The sequence below is a fragment of the Galendromus occidentalis genome, unplaced genomic scaffold (assembly GCF_000255335.2).
Source record: "Galendromus occidentalis unplaced genomic scaffold, Mocc_1.1 scf7180000075756, whole genome shotgun sequence".
NCBI classification, from domain to species: domain Eukaryota; kingdom Metazoa; phylum Arthropoda; class Arachnida; order Mesostigmata; family Phytoseiidae; genus Galendromus; species Galendromus occidentalis.
Genome location: NW_003803746.1, coordinates 241392 through 258973, shown reverse-complemented (window position 1 = coordinate 258973; position 17582 = coordinate 241392). Strand labels below are relative to the sequence as shown.

Below are 17582 nucleotides of genomic sequence, written 5' to 3'. Positions count from 1 at the left end.
CGGAATCGCCAGTTCCTCTCGGCGGGATGGACGCCCATCATGGCGCCCGAATTTCGCCAGAAAGACCCGAACGACTCCTCCGAAGCTCGATCTATGGGGAGCGCGGTACGGTCCGATGTGACAGCGGTTCGGATTTGGCGCCATCCGCGTCGCTCAGCCGACCGCCGCTTTGGCGGCTAGACAGTTGAGCCAACTCTGGCAACAGTGTCACTCTGTTTGTTATTTGGAATGCTCAGGAGAAAATCATGGCAGAGTTCACCCACGTTGGCAAACATTGTTCACAAGAAACCTGCAATGCGCTCGGTCAGTTGAAATCCTCCCCGATGACTCGGTCGGTGAAGTTGTTTCCGCAATGGTTCAAATCCGAGATCCGTTGCGTCTGAGTCCGAGCGCACAAACACTCCACGCCATGCTACCTGACTGGCAGACAGGGTGGCAGGCATGACTTCCATGTCGTGCTCATCAAAACACGAACGCGTTTTTTTTTGGACCGCCAGAGCCCGGGGGCTGACTCGGTTCATGGCGCGATGACAGGATGGTCTCTTTTGTGGAAAAGTTTAGAAGCTCCGGGAAAAGTAGCTCGCACGCACATCGACATACGCCTTGCCCTCCCCAGCGGCGAACCAGCAGTCACTGAGTCACCCTGCTGTTGTTGGTGCTGCATTTGCCGTTTCGGTCGGAGCGTATTCGCGAGGATGTGTCTCGTATTGGGATCCGGTCTTCCGGCCAAGTGATAGATGCCGCTTTTGAGTGTCTTCCGCCGACGTATACAAAGCGCTCCGACGACTCTAATGTCTCCCATCATTCTTGCAGATTTCCTCCCTATCTGCTGCGTGTTCTGCTCACGGATTTTCTGGTGAGTTCTCAAAGCTGCATCGTTCAGATAATCTCGCTCAGGACGCTCTTTACGGATAGGGCAAGCCGAAGTTTCCCGAAATTACGGTGTTTTCCATCGTCCACGAGCGATGAATTCGCCCCTAGTAGACTAGAGACCTTGTGGAGCGCTCGACCGTGACTCATTGCGAGAGTCTGACGGTGGAGTACCCAGCTTCGAGGTCGTCATAGTCGAGCTTCGTAAAAAACTCTAGACAGACAAAGTTCGGAGCTTTCAACACCGCCCGGGACCCGAACCGGGGGCCCGGCGGCGGGGCAAGATCCCGTATCGGTAGAGCGAAGGGATTTCATCGTCATCATTGGCGCTTCGCAACTTGAAGCTCTCGGAGGAATTTGCAAGTCGTCCCGGAAGAGGCTACCTAGCCGAAGACCCCCGCCCCCTATAACTCCACCCCCTCCCGCTCCCGAGATCAATGAAGAGAAGATTTGTGACTGGCCTTGCATGCAACCGGATGGCACGCGCGGTGGTCACAAGTCACGAAACATTGCTCACTCTCGATGCTAGTAGGCTGCTGACTAACCGTGCTGTCGTTATCCGTTGCAGAGTGACCAGTAGAACGAGCCATCATGCCGCCGTCGTCCGGCGAGCTCTACACGTTCCACATGATGTCAACAGAGGTGTTGGTAGATTGCCTTCTACCATCGGGCATCATCGTGCCTCTGAAATGCAATCGGGAGGCCACACTCCGCCAGATAAAGGAGAATCTCTTCAACGAAGCACAATACTACCCGCTGTTCTTCATGTTGAAAGAACCAAAAATCTACGTTTTTCGGTCGATACTCCTCTCCTCCGACTGCTCGGAGTTCTTCGACGAGACCAGACGTCTCTGCGACTTGCGGCTCTTCAAGCCCATGCTCCAGCTCGTTGAGGCGGGATCCAACGCCGAAGAGCAGAAAATCGAGGAGGAGATCCACCAGGCCGTGGGCGGCTACATACGTGACTTCGCGAACGAAGACGACGACGAAGTTGTCAGTTTCCGGAGGAATATCATGATGTCCTGCGGGAGAACGGTCACCAAGCGTGACCGGGGGAGCGTCGACGACAAGCTCGGCTACATCTACCCACCCGACATCGAGGTGAATGCGGAGCTCCCAATGAACGTCGCTCTCTCACCGAAAGGAATTTTCGAAGTCAACGTCTGGGTCAGCATGGGCAACGACAAGCACGATCCGTGCCTCGTGCCGGTCACCGTGGACATGACACCGCAGTCTCTTCTCAGCAGAACGGTGGCCTCTTGCGCGAGCGCATCCCGGATCGACTTCGAAAAAGAACCTCATCTGATCAAGGTTTGCGGGATGAACCAGTACCTGCTCGGTGAGCAGAGACTCATTCAGTACAAGTACATCCGCGAGTGTTTGGTCAAGTCGTCGGTGCCGCAGCTGATCCTGGTGCCGAAGAAGAAAGTCTACGACAACATTCCGGACTCCGGTTTCGTAATGCCCGCCTACGCTCGACGGAAAACCGGGGCGGACCTATCCACGACGCAGTCGCTCTACCAGATCAACGATAAATTCAAAGTCAGGATCATGTCGGCCTATTATCTGAACGTGAGCAACGTCGACAAGGTTTTCGTGCGAACAGGAGTCTACCACGGGCCTGAAATGCTCTGCGAGCACCAAGAACCAAAAAGGTCGACAACAGCTGCCCGGAATGGAAACAGCTGCTGAGGTTCAATCTCGACGTGCCGGATATCCCGCGGAGCGCCCGACTCTGTTTGTCTGTTTGTGCGGTCCTGAAGAAAAGTCGCGAGAGCGTCCTGATCGCTTGGGCGAACATTCCGTTGTTCGATTCCAAGAACGTTCTCGTGAGCGGCAAAATGAACCTGTCGCTGTGGCCCGTCCCCAAGGGCATGACCGACCTGCTGAATCCTTTGGGCACGACCGCGAGTAACAGGAAGAGTGAGAGCGCCGGTCTGCTGATCGAGTTCGATAAATACTCGCCCAACGTTCGCTATCCGATGTTCGAGGAAGTATGTGCCAGCGGTGTGCGCTTCACTGAGACCCCTGGAATTCCGACGCGGGCTCAGGTGGACCAGCTGCACGACATCATCAACAGAGACCCTCTCTACGAATTGACGGAACAGGACAAGGAACTGCTGTGGGAGTTCCGATACTATTTACGAAAAAACATCCCGAACTCGCTGCCGAAACTCCTCGACTCGATCATGTGGAACCAGCGACGGAGAGTCAGCGAGATCTACCGACTTCTCAAAGAGTGGCCGTACGTGTCCCCGGAAATCGCCCTCGAGCTGCTCGACTGTAAATACCCCGATTATTTTGTGCGAGAACGCGCCGTGCAGTGGCTCTGTGATATTCTTGCCAACAAGGTTCTGGCGCAATATCTCCTGCAGCTGGTGCAGGTGCTCAAATTCGAGCCGTACCTGGATAATCCGCTGGGCACTTTCCTACTAGAACGATCTCTCCTAAACTATAACATTGGTCACTATTTTTTTTGGCATTTGAAGTCCGAAATGCACGATCCCTCGGTCGCGCTGAAGTTCGGTCTGCTGCTCGAGGCCTTCTGCCGCGGCATGGGCTCCCATCTTCGGGCTGTTGTGAAACAGGTGGCCGCCCTGGACAAGCTCACCTTGCTCACCGAAGCGCTCAAGTCGGACGCTTGCAAGGACAAAAAAGCGTTCTTGGAGAAACAATTGCAACAACAGGATTACATGGAGGCGTTGGAGAATCTCCAATCGCCTCTGAACAACGCTCTCACGCTGGGAACCCTCATCCCGAACCAGTGCCGGGTCATGAGTTCGGCGAAGAAGCCGCTCTGGCTCATTTGGAGGAACCCCGACTTCGCCGGGGACGTTGGCACCCTGCGACACCATCAGCTCATTTTCAAGAACGGCGACGATTTGCGTCAAGACATGCTCACCCTCCAAGTCATCCGGATCATGGACTCGATCTGGAAGCGAGAAGGCCTCGACCTTCGCATGATGCCGTACGCGTGTCTGTCGACCGGGGAAAACGTCGGCATGATCGAGGTGGTCAAGAACGCGATGACGGTGATGGACATTCAGAGAACGGGCCGCCTGTCGAAGTTTCAGTTCGACTCCAATCAGCTGCACCGGTGGATCAAGGAGAAGAACGAGGACGAGACCCGATACACGCAGGCGGTCGAGACGTTCACGTACAGCTGCGCTGGCTACTGTGTCGCGACGTTCATTCTCGGGATCGGCGATCGAAATCCCGATAACATCATGGTCAACGAGGACGGCCAGATATTCCACATAGACTTCGGGCATTTCCTGGGACATTTCAAAAAGAAGTTCGGCATCAATCGGGAACGTGTGCCGTTCGTACTTACCGAGGACTTCCTCAAGGTGATCGCTCGCGGCGAGGATCAGCCAATCAAAAGTGTTCATTTCACCAACTTCCAAACACTTTGTTTCAAGGCGTATTCACTACTGCACAAGCATTCGCGGCTCTTGATTACGTTGTTCACGATGATGCTGTCGACGGGCATCCCGGAACTGCAGAGCATCGAAGACATTGGTTACATTCGGAAAACGCTGCAGGTCGAAAAGAGCAGCGAGGACGCTTTAACGTATTTCCAGACGCGACTGAGCGAAGCCTACGACGGCGCTTGGAGCACCAAGATCGACTGGTTCTTCCACAGTGTGAAACACATGTGAGACACGCACACTTGCACCGATCGCGCGATTTTAGCCCGGACCCAGCGATAGGACTCGTAGATGACGAAAAGTGTTGACAGTACGGGATTCGCTCGGATACCGGCTCGTGAGCCGAAAGACGGTCTGGTGGACAGATGGGTGGACGAGCGAATCGGGACGATTCTAAGGGAAATTACGGAAGCATAGCCGAAGGAGTTGCTGGGACGGGAGGGAAGATCGAGCGATGATTCGGGAGTTTGTATAGTACCGCGTCGGTGGGGCCGAATCGGAGATCAAGGGACTATCTGATCGGATGCAACTTCTCTAATTCTTGCGGGCCCTGTGACCTCCTCATCCGTTTGCCTCTGCCTGCTCACTTTCCGTCGATGTCTGACCTCAGATGATGTTCGTTGAAGTTATGGAGTGAGGAACTCTTGTACAGGAAATTGTATATACGCGAAGGGAAAAAGAAAAAACTTGAGATGCGAACAAACTGCGGACGAACGTCGGGAACCACGTTTATATATTTACTTACACATATTTATCTTTATATTTTGATCCCTGTGTACTTCTGGGCATTCTCTAGATGTTTTTGGAAGCGGAGGCAGACCGGGGATTGGTCCGGGGAGGACGACTGGAATTCAATATTCTCGGAAGGGGTCAGAACAGGTCGTTCAGAATAATTCCTTCACCGCAAAACCGAATTATTTGGCGATCGGTATAGTGATCGAGTCGCTGATATGTCGTGAATGCAATGTTCATCCGGAGGTTATTCGGTACTGATCTTCGTGGGGAAAGTTTTGAGAATCAGTTTGTTATGCCTGCTGCTGCGCTGGAATGAGATCCGGACGACGAGGTTGGACGCGCCTCGTCTCGTAACTGTGATAGGCCATGTGCCGCTAACGTCAGATCTGATGATTCCTGTTATTTGATGCTCTCTACGTGAATGAAGTTTTTAGAACATCGATCAAGTGTATGTGTAGGGTGAATTTAAACACGAAATCATCATCACGACCCCTCGGAATTCATTTGAATCATGTGAAGTATACACACGAAAAGAATGAAAGAGAAATATCTTATTTACAAAGAACATTCATGAGTCTGTCTTCATTTATCCGTCGATTATGCCCCCTGAATATAGATCTCTTAAGCCTCTCCGGTGGTTTTGTCGCTTTTCGTCATCGATCCACTGATGTGAATATCAGGGGACGATTTCCCTTCACTCCCATTCCTAGGGAGAATCTCTCGTTCCCAGGAAGAACTTCGCGTGAAATTTCGGCCTGCTCCGGAGTCCCGCATCCTGATATCACCTGTTGTGGAGTTGCTCCGGCCTCATGTCATTTTCGGCAAGTCGCTGCGGTGTTTCCGGAGCGCGACCGATACCCTCATATATCTCCGAGTTTGAGCTCTTCCGCTGAATGGATCAGATCAGAACCCCTCTAGATAAGCGAGATTTCATAATCGAGAGCTCAAGCGGGAGAGGAACCTCAACTCTACACCGTCTATCGCGGTCTTGCTCTCTCTCTGTCAGAATACGACCGATATCGCTGCTCCATATCCGTATCCTCCTTTCCCTACGCCTGCGCTCAGGCCCGAGCGAGAGATTCGCTCTCGCTCGGATTACCTCAAGAATTTCGAATACCTGTACTCCGATTTCCTCATTTTGTTTTCCAGCAAGGATCACTACAGCGCTCTCAAGCACTCGTGTGTGAATGACGTAAGCTGTGTCTGATTCTGCTCTATGGGAACGGCGACTGAATTATTTTCCGGTCGACTTCTGCTTCTCAGTGTGATGAATCAATAGCTTGCTCTCATCCTGCAGAAACGTCTCAGCGAAGAAGAGGTGGGGAGACTCCAGAAAGCCGGGATATCGCATTTCTGCTCATTTTCTGGCTGTCTGGGCAAGGAAGTCGTGGCCGTCGTGTGTCATTTCTGCGGAGTGAACTTCTGTCTGCGTCATAGACATCCTCCGGATCATGAGTGTCCGAAAGCACCGAAACCGACGGAGCACATGCCCAAGACCAAGGCGGTCGTCCAGGAGATTCTCGGTAAGCTCTCCGAGAGTACATCGCTCTCTAAATTCTCATTTCGAGTCCGATGTTCGTGCATCCCCTGAGAAGCTTCTGAGATGGGTCCGCGGAGCTGCAAAATCCGCGGCTCGTATCGGGGGACGTTTCTCGCTTCTATCTTCCTGCCCATTCATCGATCCATCCGAGTCAATGACGAGAATTTGGTCCGACTAGCAAAGCGAAATGCCCCCGCTGCGGCGCCAAAGAATGAGCTGAGCCCGACGGCGCGGAAGGTCAAGCTGATGAAGCTGAAACTGAAGGCGAAAGGCGATAAGGGACTCCCGGTCGGGGAACGATTCCATCTCGAAGTGAGGACACCTGACGGTCAGGAGAAACCTTTCTTCTTCTCGAAGGTAAGTCTGCCTCCTCCATTTCACTCGGACGGGGCGATTCTCGCGTCAATATATGTGGACGGGAGATCTTACTCGATGCTTCCTCCTCGGCACAGCTGTGGTCCATCGGGCGTTGCGTCGACTTCGTTTGTGATCTAGAGAAAATCGCCAACCACAACAATCGAGCCGACGCGAAGGTACCTGAATCATTAAGACTGGAACTCCTGATCTATAAATGACTCATGTGAGCATGTTCGATGCTCAGTCCCTGATAATGAGCTCGGTCTTTTCGCTCTATTCCAGAAGCTCCTGTTTCAGCTGGAGAACGAAGAAAGCACTCTCGAGATGAAGTGCATCCTACAGGACCTCATCGAGCAGAATAAACTCCAAGAGGCTGACAGGATCCTTCTCGCCTACCACGAGCCGGGAAAATGAATCCGACCAGCATCGAAGCTCCAATAAACCATCGTGTGTTTCTATTATTTCGTAGAGGAGCGAATTATTTATTATATCCCAAAGACGTTTTCTTTTCGAACTTTGGACACAAATTCAAACTCAGAAGGAGGTTCTCACCAGAAAGATATTGGGAATGAGTTTCTTGAAGGCTTAGCATGGAAACATTCATCCCGAATATGTTGGCCGGCGAACGCGGAAAGATGCAATCCCGCGGGAATCGCTTCACGAATCGGGATGTGGGTCAGGGATCGAGGGTTTTGTCTTTCCCTCAGCTGCACTAGTAGTAGATGCAGCGCACCCTGTGATAAGGAGTTGTTGCGTCCACTTCTTTCGCATGGGCTCTGCGGTAGCCCCAGAGATAGAAGTCTACCAGAATCGCATTCATCGGTGATCTGAATTCGCTCTGAAGAACATCGCGAATTTTCTGCGGAGCGAAAAAGCCTTTGGGATGGCACCCTCCACATAATCGACATACAGACTCAGGAGTTGTCTGCTGTGGGAACCCTACCTCGCAGGCGGATATCGTTGCTCCCCTGATTTCACAAACTTCGCGCTGCTCATTCTGCAGAAGAGCCCCACTATCCAAGAGCTTCCGCAGAGTTTCGCTGTAGATTATGACTCCGAAATGGGCCAAAATCTGCAGAGAGGGAGAGATAGCGGTGAGCGAGAGCCGTATGAGTCAGGGCGTCGGAGGCGTAGGTATATCTCATTCCCCTCCCCCTCGCATAGGACGAGGAATGGAGAGGATCGGATCGGAGAACCATCTGACCTGGGGTACTCGATAATCGGCGAAGCAAGTGACGTTATCGATGTTGTGGAACTCTCCATATGATTTCCCCTCGAAGCATGCCCAGAGGTCTGCGACAAGGATCTGAGCTCTCTTGTAGAACGAAACTGTGAGATGGAAGATAAGGATTTTTCAGATCGACCCGCTCCGATCGGCTGAACACTGTCCTGTCGGAATTCGATTTCTGGGCTCTACCTTGACGACCTTCGAAAACAGCTTGGTCCCTGAATGACGGGAACTCCGCTGTGACTAACCGCAGCAGCTTATCGACATCGTTTCCGCACTGCAGCAAACAGTTCGAAAACTTGCCGCCGTATTGCTGTCAGAAAAAAAAGGTCCGGGATTTAGTCTAGGGGGGCGCCGCTTCAGCACAGAGCCGGAAAGACGTGTAAAGCAGCGAACCTCGAGGAGTTTCCGTCCGGCCTGGTGTAGAATATTCAGTCTTTCGTCAAAGAGTGGAATTTCACTGTCATTGTGACCTCTGAAAACCTCCTTGAGCTTTTCCCTCGAGACGCTGGCGTAGAATGTCGCCGATGTGATTGGTACCGCATCCTGGAATCATGGTCGTGATTATTACCGTTCCTTCTCCGTCAAGAACGAATCGTGTCACCAAAACGGCTGATGATTTCCTCTTTTCCTTCGACACGTTTCCCCTGAACATGTCGAAGTTTCGAAGAATCCGCGCCATCGATCAAAAGACCATTGGAGACGAGCGACTCTCACTCTAGGGGGACTCGTTTCTAGGGACGGGGCCCTCGACGTGAACGTCCCGGCGCAAAAAGGAAACGCCACATCCGGTCCGCTTGGCGAACAAAAGATAAAGCTCCTGCTTACGCTCGCATCGACTATGGGCTGAGAGAATTGGAGGGATCTCCCTCACTGGGCGCTCATCCTCTTTCGCAAGTGCCGAGCTCGCCATCTTGCGACTTTGATTCCCTATCCGTATCGTAAGCTCGGACATTAATTCATTCCGGAGCTGGGGAAACTCGCTTTTGGGAATATGGGCCTGAAAACCGTGATCGGACGCGCTCCGTATTTCCAGAACAAGAATTGAAGGCTCCATGGCATCGGTTGTTTCGATATCGATGGCTCAAATTACGACGTGAGAATGAAGTTTCTGTTGTCGAGGTTTCATTCGCTGCGACGCTCAAGGTCACTAGGCGGCCGGACGCACGTCCAGCACAGAAGAAATCTTTGGCAGCCGGAGCACTCGGTGCTCCCGCGTCGGTGGAAGAGATATTCTGACGAACGATCGCGAAGCTTGTAGGGTAGAGCGGATTCCGCACGATTCCTTCCCTGGAGTTCTTATGAGTATCGAGGAAAGCACTGACCTTTAGAGCTCGATTCAAGCAGGCGCAGAGTGCCCAGTAACCCGTGTGCATTTGACCCTCATATTCCACCTGTACAGAAACGCAGAGTGCTGGTTCTGAGTTTTGAACGATTGCTCCGTTCACCGAGCCCGAATTTCAAGAATTGAGCGAGGGAAAAATAAGAAACATCCCGAACCTGGTATGTCGGAGACCAGAAGGAAAAGTTGAGCAGGTCTACTACGAATATCCACTCGACCGTTGCGTCGCTCATTTCCTTGGGATGGAGCCCCGCTTCCTTCCAGGCCTTCAGGTCGTATGGATTGCTAGCCGTCGCTTCGTGGATCTGCATGTGGGCGGGGGCTTATTCCATGGAGACTTCCCGCACGACTTGAGTTCCTTCGGATGGGATGCGTCCGGACAAACGATGTTCCGGCGAGCTCGGAACGAGCGAGTACAATTCACAATTAGCACTCACATGGCGGGCGAGCTTGCGAGCCGCATCGAGATCGATCCTGACATCTTTGGCTTTCGTCATGATGAATTCCGCGCTTGCCCGAGGGCCGAGAGTTCCCATATCTGCGTGGGAGAACGAGAAACATTTTCCAGTACAACAAATCCCGCGGTGACTGATTAAGGCGAGCCTCAGAGGAAGCTGGAAATCGCGTGCTCCGACAGATAGACGCAGAGATTCCCAGGCGATGATTGGATTCCAGGGACCCCTGAGAGACGAGCAGGGAAAATGTTTCCGCGAGGATTGTACGCGTTCGGAGAGCTTCGTGGGAGACCTCGAATTCCCTGAGTCATTCGAAAGCACTGTGGCCGTGGACTTCGTCGGACGCATATCGGGGGATATCATGCATCGAGTATCGTTCACTGATCCTTTCAATCTACTCTCATTGCTATCCTAGAAATGCGGGGTATCGATACGCTGGAAAAAGTACCGTCCTGAAGAAGTCGAGGCCTACGAGATCGCTGAATATCTGGGGGAGGGGAGTGACAGGAGATATCACTGCGCGATGCGAAATTCCCGATCGAAAACTCATCCGAGCTATCCATCCGTCATCGTGGAAGAGCGCTCCTCCAACGAGAGAACGCGTTGCGGGAGAGACCATTCCTGCTCCTCGACCAGGAATTACCCATATCGTCACCCTTCTGCGGCTTCGGTCTACGACGAAAATCGTGGGTTCTCCTCAAGTCCATCGTGCGCTTATTCCTCTTCGTAGCCCGTATCAGACGGAGAATCACCAACAACTTCGACCACATTTCAGTCGTGGGAGAAAAGACTCTGTGGCGTAGGCAAGGAGCAAGAAGGTCGTTGGCCTCCATGAGTTAGTGAGTGAGCCAGCCAGCCGGCCGAACGAGCGACCGACCGACCAGGCGGCCAGCCGGCCAGCACATCACCGAACGCACAAGCCACCGACTGCGCACTATGAGCGAACAAGCGGGCAAGCGAGCAAGCCTGCCAGCCGAGCATTCTGAACCCTTACATTAGTCAGTCTCTTAGTAAGTCAGTCTGCTGGTCGAACAACTTTGCCTGCTCCTCCGCTGATAGAGCCGCGCTGGAATATCCGTTTCCCCGTAGGAGGAATCCGTTGCGTCGGTCGCTTGTTTATGGCTTCGTTCAACGCAGACCTCGTCTCCCCGCGAACAGTCAGAGCAGAATCACAGGACGCGGGAGCATCGTCGCAAAACTATTTGGTACCGTCTGCTCCGGAAATTCCCAAAGTGCCGATACTCTTTCCAGAGAATCGATTTTTGTTCGTTGTCACCGCCTGCGGGGAAACGCCTCGGTCACCGAGACCGAGCGCCCCCGCTCAGCTGGAGGATGCTACTCAGGGAGTACTCACGGCGACAAACGCCAGAAGATGGAATCGGCGATCGCTGAATCATCATTGAAATCATTCCTGATTTCCCTGGCGACCTCCTCAATCACTTCCCCCTACATGATCCCCACATAGTCTATGTCCTGCCGGTAACCGATATTCTCATGGACACGGAGGCTCGCGCTCTCCGTCGGGCTGTTCTTCGCTTGGGCTCCGGAGCACCATCCTAATCACCGATTTAAGCTTTCCAATGTTTTCCGAATTTGGAGAATTCGCCGAGCGCTCTTTGGACGATTCCGCGATACGGATCCAAGAGTCTTAACAGTCTCTCTCGAAAATCGACACGCTTCATCCACCGCAGTCCAGCAACACACGGCATCGATGCCTGCTAAACCTCTGCCGTATCAGCGGCCACAGCAGCCGCAGTCGATAAGCCTACGTGTACGTCTTCGAGACTGAGCTCTGCCTCTGCCCGATCCCAGAGCTGTGGATAATTTTATCGAGCAACTTCCCCGCGACCAGGAGTCCCGGTTACTCTCCCAGCCGCGTTCATCGTCCAATAGACCTACCGTCTGCGAGCCGAGACAAGTAAATTCGTCCTTCTACTTATAACCTCGGAGGGCGCGATTGAATTGTCGACGCAGAAAGAGGCGTCATCGATCGCAATATCGCCCGACTAGAGGAATACCCCGACGACTTCGACGGTTGAAAACCGATGGGGGAATCGAAGGAACAACAGATGAGACCTTTATGATAAGGTTCACGAGGTTCTCTATGATCCTCGTTTCCGAGACGAAGCTGACGTTGAAGTTATTCCACGCTCCAGACAGGGAAATCGAGCCTCACCATTATCCTCGGTATTCATTACGCCGGTCAGAAGATTGGTCCCGCGAAGGTGCTTAACGACCGAGTCCAAGCTCCTCCAGCTTTGAAATTTATTCTACCGAAAGCACGAGAGGTCTGCCGGCAGTGACCGCCTTCAGCAGCTGACTTGCATCTACACAACGATCGCGAGCAAGAGCAGCGATTTCTCGACGACGACCACCACAACAACAACAACGACGACAACGACAACAACAAATGTGGTCGTTGTCGTTGTTGTTGCTGCTGCTGCTACAGACCGTGCTGTCGACAAGACGAGGGGCGCCACTAGTGAGCTGAGTGCCGAGAATGGAATGCGTATGGAGAGGCGGCTCGGCAGCCCTCCAGTCGTCGAGCAAGCAAGCAAGCTAGCCAGCCAGCCCGTCCGGAGCGGCGATTCAACGAGCGAGAAGCAAGCAAGGACGACGACCACTGCCATAACAACGAAGACGTCGATGATATTCTTGCTGCTCGGAGGCACGGCCTCCTCTTCTCGGACGAGTGAGCAGACGGCGACGACTCGACCGATGCCGATGGACGGGGAAGTCGGGAGAACGAGAGAAAATTGAAGTTCGGAATTCCCGGAGTCCTTTTCGGATCGAGGAATCTATGGCTCTGTCAGCAGCGAGTCTCTACTCCCTCATGCAGGAGACAAAACCCCAGTTCGCCTCGTTTCTCGGAGTGGTTTCGACCAGAAGAACGATTCCGGACCTCGAGTTTACCGGTGGAGGATTTTGAAGATGTCCTTTGGGGACGGTTGGACGGTAGTTAGCGGCAAGCGATCGTCTGGCCACACTCAATGATTTCTGTGAGTTCTGGAACTCGATTGATGGGGTTTGCCTTCGATGCTGCTCGGAGCTGAAACTTCTTAGCTACATACATTGAGGCAAGAACAGTTCCTCTTGGGCGGGGACGACGAAGATGTCCGGAAGACAGATTAATATATTGTCGCTGCAGCTCGCAGAAATCCATCTCGGCATCGACGAGGACAGAGACCACTCGAATTAGGCCGACAAGAATACGAAATCGAAGTTCTCGGTCATCGATCGCACTCAATCGCATTGACTGTCAGGCAAGCAGTTGATCGGAATCGGCGAGGTGTAACTTATCGCACTGAGGCTGATGAGCGGATCATCCATCCGCGGGGAACTCTCTGTCGACGCTGACCTACGGGGTATCCACGGTCACGCTCAGCTCGAGTATTCTCGCCGAGTTTACGATATTGATTTCCATCCCAAAGTCATCCTGAGAACGTGGGAATGGTCGCTCATTCGATCGGGACAACAGCGAATGCTCCAACTGACAGGATTCCCACAGGGGATCGATCAATTCTTCAGAGGAGGAGGGGGAGGAGGAGGAAACATAGACAGGAAATAAAATTTTCCCCAATTCGGAATGGAAGCTGATATCGGAAAATATCGAACTCATCAACGTTCCCGTGGTCTCATTGACCCCGGGCTAAGTATTCAAGCGCGAGATCCCAAGAAAAGTCCCGGTTCCCGCAGCGCGTCGAAGCTCTGCTCAGCGAGTTCCGTCAAAGTAGACGCGGCGCTGCGGTCAGAAGCACATTCCGTGCAGGCCTCAGCTGAGGAAGGAGTCTCGGTGCACCGATGCCGGCTGATTCCGTTCCTCCTAGAACTTGGTTTTACGTGCGTACGGGAGGACTGATTTTGCTCGTTGATATTTCGCGCCCCCGACGGAGCGATCGAGCGCTAGTTACGAGTTGACGGGATCCGAAGCGAAAGGAAAAGTTTGAGGAGAATGCGCGGGCGGGACTCTGAGACCCTTGAAGGGTTTCATCTGGAGCGATCGATGCAAGCTCGTATCCGAGAGTTCCGAGACCCACAGAACATCTATCGCCTCGGCTGTCAAGATTTTCCGTCCCGAGGCAGTTCTGTGGGCGGTTCGCGGATTCCGCGGATTCCCATGCGCAGCCGAGACCCACGGATGCGTATCGACCCCGAGCTCGCGTCAAGAGACTCAGGAAATACTCCCATCGAGTTGGTACCGAATTGTGCGGGTTATCTCTTGAAGGATCTCCGAGCGAAGGAGTCTGCAATGTCAGGACACGGGATTCTCGATTCCAAGGATGACTCTTCCGGATGGAATTCCGAACGGGGAACCTAGGGAACTGCTGCTCATCGCTTACGGTCTGATCTGGTATGACGTAGAGTCTCGTGTTTCGGCTGTGGTCGTTGAGGACAGCGTCTACGGACATGCTGTTTGAGATAGCCCACGGGTCTGCTCCTTTCGAATTGCTGCGAGACCGCCCGAAGGCCTTCCGTTATCCTCATCGCATATCCTCGCGCATCGAGCGGCTTCTCACTTCTTCTGGGTATTATGTGGATTTATGTATTCTCGGTTCGCTCAGTCATAGAAAGTGATAAGCTCAGAAGCTCCCGGAGAGAATCGGCGGAATTCCCTGCCGGGAAGACCCGGCCAGCAGGTCTTGGTTTCTCCGAATTAGGAGGCATCCAGCTTGAGAAACGCTGCGTCAGGATCTATTCGATATCGGGTTAACCACTCTTTGGTTGAGATTGATTCTCGGCTGCGGAAAAGAGTCTCGGAATACCGTGACAACCGGAAGGGATCCCCGTCGACCATATCCATGCTCATGCGGAGCGTGGAAGACTCATGAGTGCGACGAGCGACTCGATGGGAGATTGTGCCGTCAGGAGGGAGAGTCAATCCCGATAAGTTCTGGAGGGTCAACCCCGATAAGTTCTGGAGAGTCAACTTCGATAAGTTCTGGAGAGTCAACCCCGATAAGTTCTGGAGATCCATGAGTTTTCCGGAGCAACTATCCGGTTGGAGACTTGTAGATGCTTACATCAATGTATCGACGATTGAACGTTCGAACTTTCCGTAGGGGAATCTGTCGGGAGATCATTCCTAAGTCCGGGTGGTGCTTTGGAGCCTGTTCGGCTGCTTGTGCTGCTCACCGGTGATGTTCCGTCGTGCTCGTATTTTGCGAGCCGGGCGAGCTCGGCTGAGATGCGCTTGGCATGAGAGCGAAACTTCTTGAAAGATTCCAGCTCATTCGCCGATATCACGTGGAAATTAATTGTTTGATTTGTACTGTGTATGTATTAAAATTGATTTCCTTTGATTGATTGGAATTGATTTTTGATTCTCCCATTCTTGGGGATTGTAATTCTCGGGGTTTCGATCCGTTGAACCCTCATGGAAGATTCCAGCATCAATGTTCCGAGAGAGGACCCCGATACCGGGGGATGCGAATGTCATCATCCAATACATCCGGAGCTGTTCCCGACGATAGCGCTGTACACCGGGCAGGGGATGAGATCCTCTCGGAAAGATATCCGTACGAAGAAATACCGCCGTTTTGGCGGCCTCCCCGCTTCCCTCTCACCCTCGGACGGTACATAGGGTACGGTCCTCAGTACACTTTCGCACCCTGCGCGCGGAGGAGGACCTGAACACGGACAGGTCGCACCGCATAGACAGACTCGGGATTCCTTGGGATGCGACGCCAGAAACACGCTCGCGTCATTCGGAGGCTTCACGCAACTCCACGGATCGCCCTCTTCGATTGATTCTCCTTCTGCTCGATGATTGATATTGTATAACGTACTTGAGGCTCGAAGATCAGTCTCGAAGCTTCCGCGGTGATTTCCGACGCGCCTGGGTTCTCTTGGGAAATTCCGGATGGTCCTCCGGGGGTCGGCTAGTGAAACGAGACTACCTGCCGGCGCTTCGAGATGGAAAATCGGCTCAATGGATCATCTCAGGTCGTCACCTGAATTCTGGCTCATCGAAGAGGGAGCTCAAAACTCAGGCCCAGGCGCGGGGAAATATCGATAGAGACCCGAAAGGAAACGGGGCACCGCCCAACTCCGTGTCAGAGGTTCGATGCCTGGAGGCTGCCTGTATTCATTGCGTCGCGGGCAGGGGTGGAGCACCGGCTTCACTGGCAACGGGTGTGAGAGCAAATAATCATGTGAGCACCAGCCCGTTCTCACCCGGCGCGATCATGTTCCTCAACATCAATAGACTCTATCATTCTACTATTTCGAATATGAGAGCCGATACCCGGATCAGCACCCGAAAATGAAGTTTTAAGCCACGGTCAGAATTTATTTCGAGGACTCTGCTCTCAATCTCGGACGACCGCGAAACATCGCCGTCAATGATCCTCACAACAGGCAGCCCCGAAGTAGGAACCCGGACCCCGAATGTCATGCGTCCACCGCGCAACGGTGCCGCCATCTGCGGGAGGCTCTCGCCTCGAAAGAAAGCCCACACGACGTGACGCGGCTTTCTCGGGAGCTGTGTGTGTCATCATCCATACTGCTCACATCTGACGGCAATCGGAGGAGCGAGTCCTCCGATTCCGGTGGTTGGAGGATATCCCTCCCGCCTTCCCTCCGATCGTAACGTCGAATAAACCCCGAGCGGCCACCCGAGGCGTTCGCTGGGCCAGCGGAACCGCGGGAGCGGAGAAGTCGCGCATTCGGCGCGATGAGGAACGTACCGGTATGATCACACGGCGTTTCATTATCAGGAGTTTTCCTGTGGGTGCCTTCTGTCGTTTCGATGAGGAAATCATCTCGGGAAAAAAATTCAAGATTCGACCTCGGATGCCTCGGCTAAGCGATGCTTATCTATGGTTCCCAACCATCACCGCAGGTACCTCATATCGAGCGCACATTGTCGCATATGCTGAGAGAGTTTGGCGTCCGCGTTCTCCGCCGAGGAAATATAATTCTGGAAATTCCTCAAACGAACGATCAAGCGTCGTGTCCACCAGCGAAGCTACAGTCCCTTCTGAGCGATTCACAGAGGAATAATTCTCGATGCCGACTCCCTAATTTATTTCATTGGCGACACCGCTGACCGCCTTCCTCCGTGCCCTTCCTGGTAGCGCCGAGTTGATCAAGGATCTCATTGCGAGCTCTGTCGACCGCTGTTGAAGAAGAAGAGGAAGAAGACAACGACGTCAAGAGCGGTAGCAGCGGCCGCTGCCACCACCAGCACAGCGAAGAAGAAGACAGCAACCAAGGATATCGACGACGACAACGTCAACAACGAGCATATTTTCAGGGTCGTCGTGGGGCCGGCCAGAAACCCGCCCCACGGAGGGTGGTGGTGGTGGGCGGTGGTTTGCTGCCAGACCGTGTCCCCGGAGTCTGCGACGACGCTCGTAGGAGGGTTCGGTGGCGTAGCCTTAGGTTCGACATGGTGTTCCCTCTCGCCCGCTTCCTTTGCTGCGGCTGCCTGCTGCCGTTACCAGTCGGCGGCCGCCAGCAGCTTCCACTTACGCACTTAGTCCTTGACAAAGTCCGCAGCAGCGCTCGATACGCCGAATGTATAGCCGCCGCTGCTGGCCTGTGTGTAGAATTCGAGCAGCAGCTAGATAGACACTGAGTGAGTGTGCTCGCCGTGTCTCGCCGGCAGGACTCTATTCCGCTG

General features: G+C 53.4%; 3 protein-coding genes across 3 annotated transcripts; 2 read left to right on the top strand and 1 right to left on the bottom strand.

The window, feature by feature from the left end:
- The first annotated feature begins 245 nt into the window (after positions 1-245).
- Positions 246-7397, top strand: LOC100901521 (phosphatidylinositol 4,5-bisphosphate 3-kinase catalytic subunit alpha isoform). Its single transcript, XM_018641457.1, has 8 exons — positions 246-303; positions 1511-2442; positions 2526-4528; positions 6186-6228; positions 6334-6559; positions 6755-6933; positions 7029-7109; positions 7216-7397. The coding sequence occupies exons 1-8, from the start codon at positions 246-248 to the stop codon at positions 7345-7347; spliced, it is 3654 nt and encodes a 1217-aa protein (XP_018496973.1). The 3' UTR covers positions 7348-7397.
- On the top strand, positions 1462-4904 carry LOC100901665 (phosphatidylinositol 4,5-bisphosphate 3-kinase catalytic subunit alpha isoform-like). Its single transcript, XM_018641507.1, is given in 2 exon segments — positions 1462-2515; positions 2518-4904. Coding segments are annotated over 2 exon segments (3069 nt in total). The 3' UTR covers positions 4533-4904.
- Positions 7392-12310, bottom strand: LOC100898241 (queuosine salvage protein). Its single transcript, XM_003738022.1, has 9 exons — positions 12135-12310; positions 9941-10041; positions 9662-9808; positions 9487-9555; positions 8558-8707; positions 8351-8474; positions 8138-8262; positions 7877-8005; positions 7392-7792 (listed from the first exon to the last, which is right to left on the bottom strand). The coding sequence occupies exons 1-9, from the start codon at positions 12151-12153 to the stop codon at positions 7646-7648; spliced, it is 1011 nt and encodes a 336-aa protein (XP_003738070.1). The 5' UTR covers positions 12154-12310; the 3' UTR covers positions 7392-7645.
- Positions 12311-17582: the final 5272 nt, after the last annotated feature.

Bases quoted from the DNA above. Each gene is read 5' to 3' on its own strand.
- LOC100901521 (XM_018641457.1), top strand. From the start codon at position 246: ATGGCAGAGTTCACCCACGTTGGCAAACATTGTTCACAAGAAACCTGC. The intron at 2,443-2,525 runs GTGAGCAACGTC...AGAACCAAAAAG, and splicing joins TGTCGGCCTATTATCTGAAC to GTCGACAACAGCTGCCCGGA. The intron at 6,560-6,754 runs GTAAGCTCTCCG...TGGTCCGACTAG, and splicing joins GGTCGTCCAGGAGATTCTCG to CAAAGCGAAATGCCCCCGCT.
- LOC100898241 (XM_003738022.1), bottom strand. The intron at 8,708-9,486 runs GTCAGTGCTTTC...CCATGATTCCAG, and splicing joins GCTTGAATCGAGCTCTAAAG to GATGCGGTACCAATCACATC. The intron at 8,475-8,557 runs GTTCGCTGCTTT...TTTTTCTGACAG, and splicing joins CCGGACGGAAACTCCTCGAG to CAATACGGCGGCAAGTTTTC.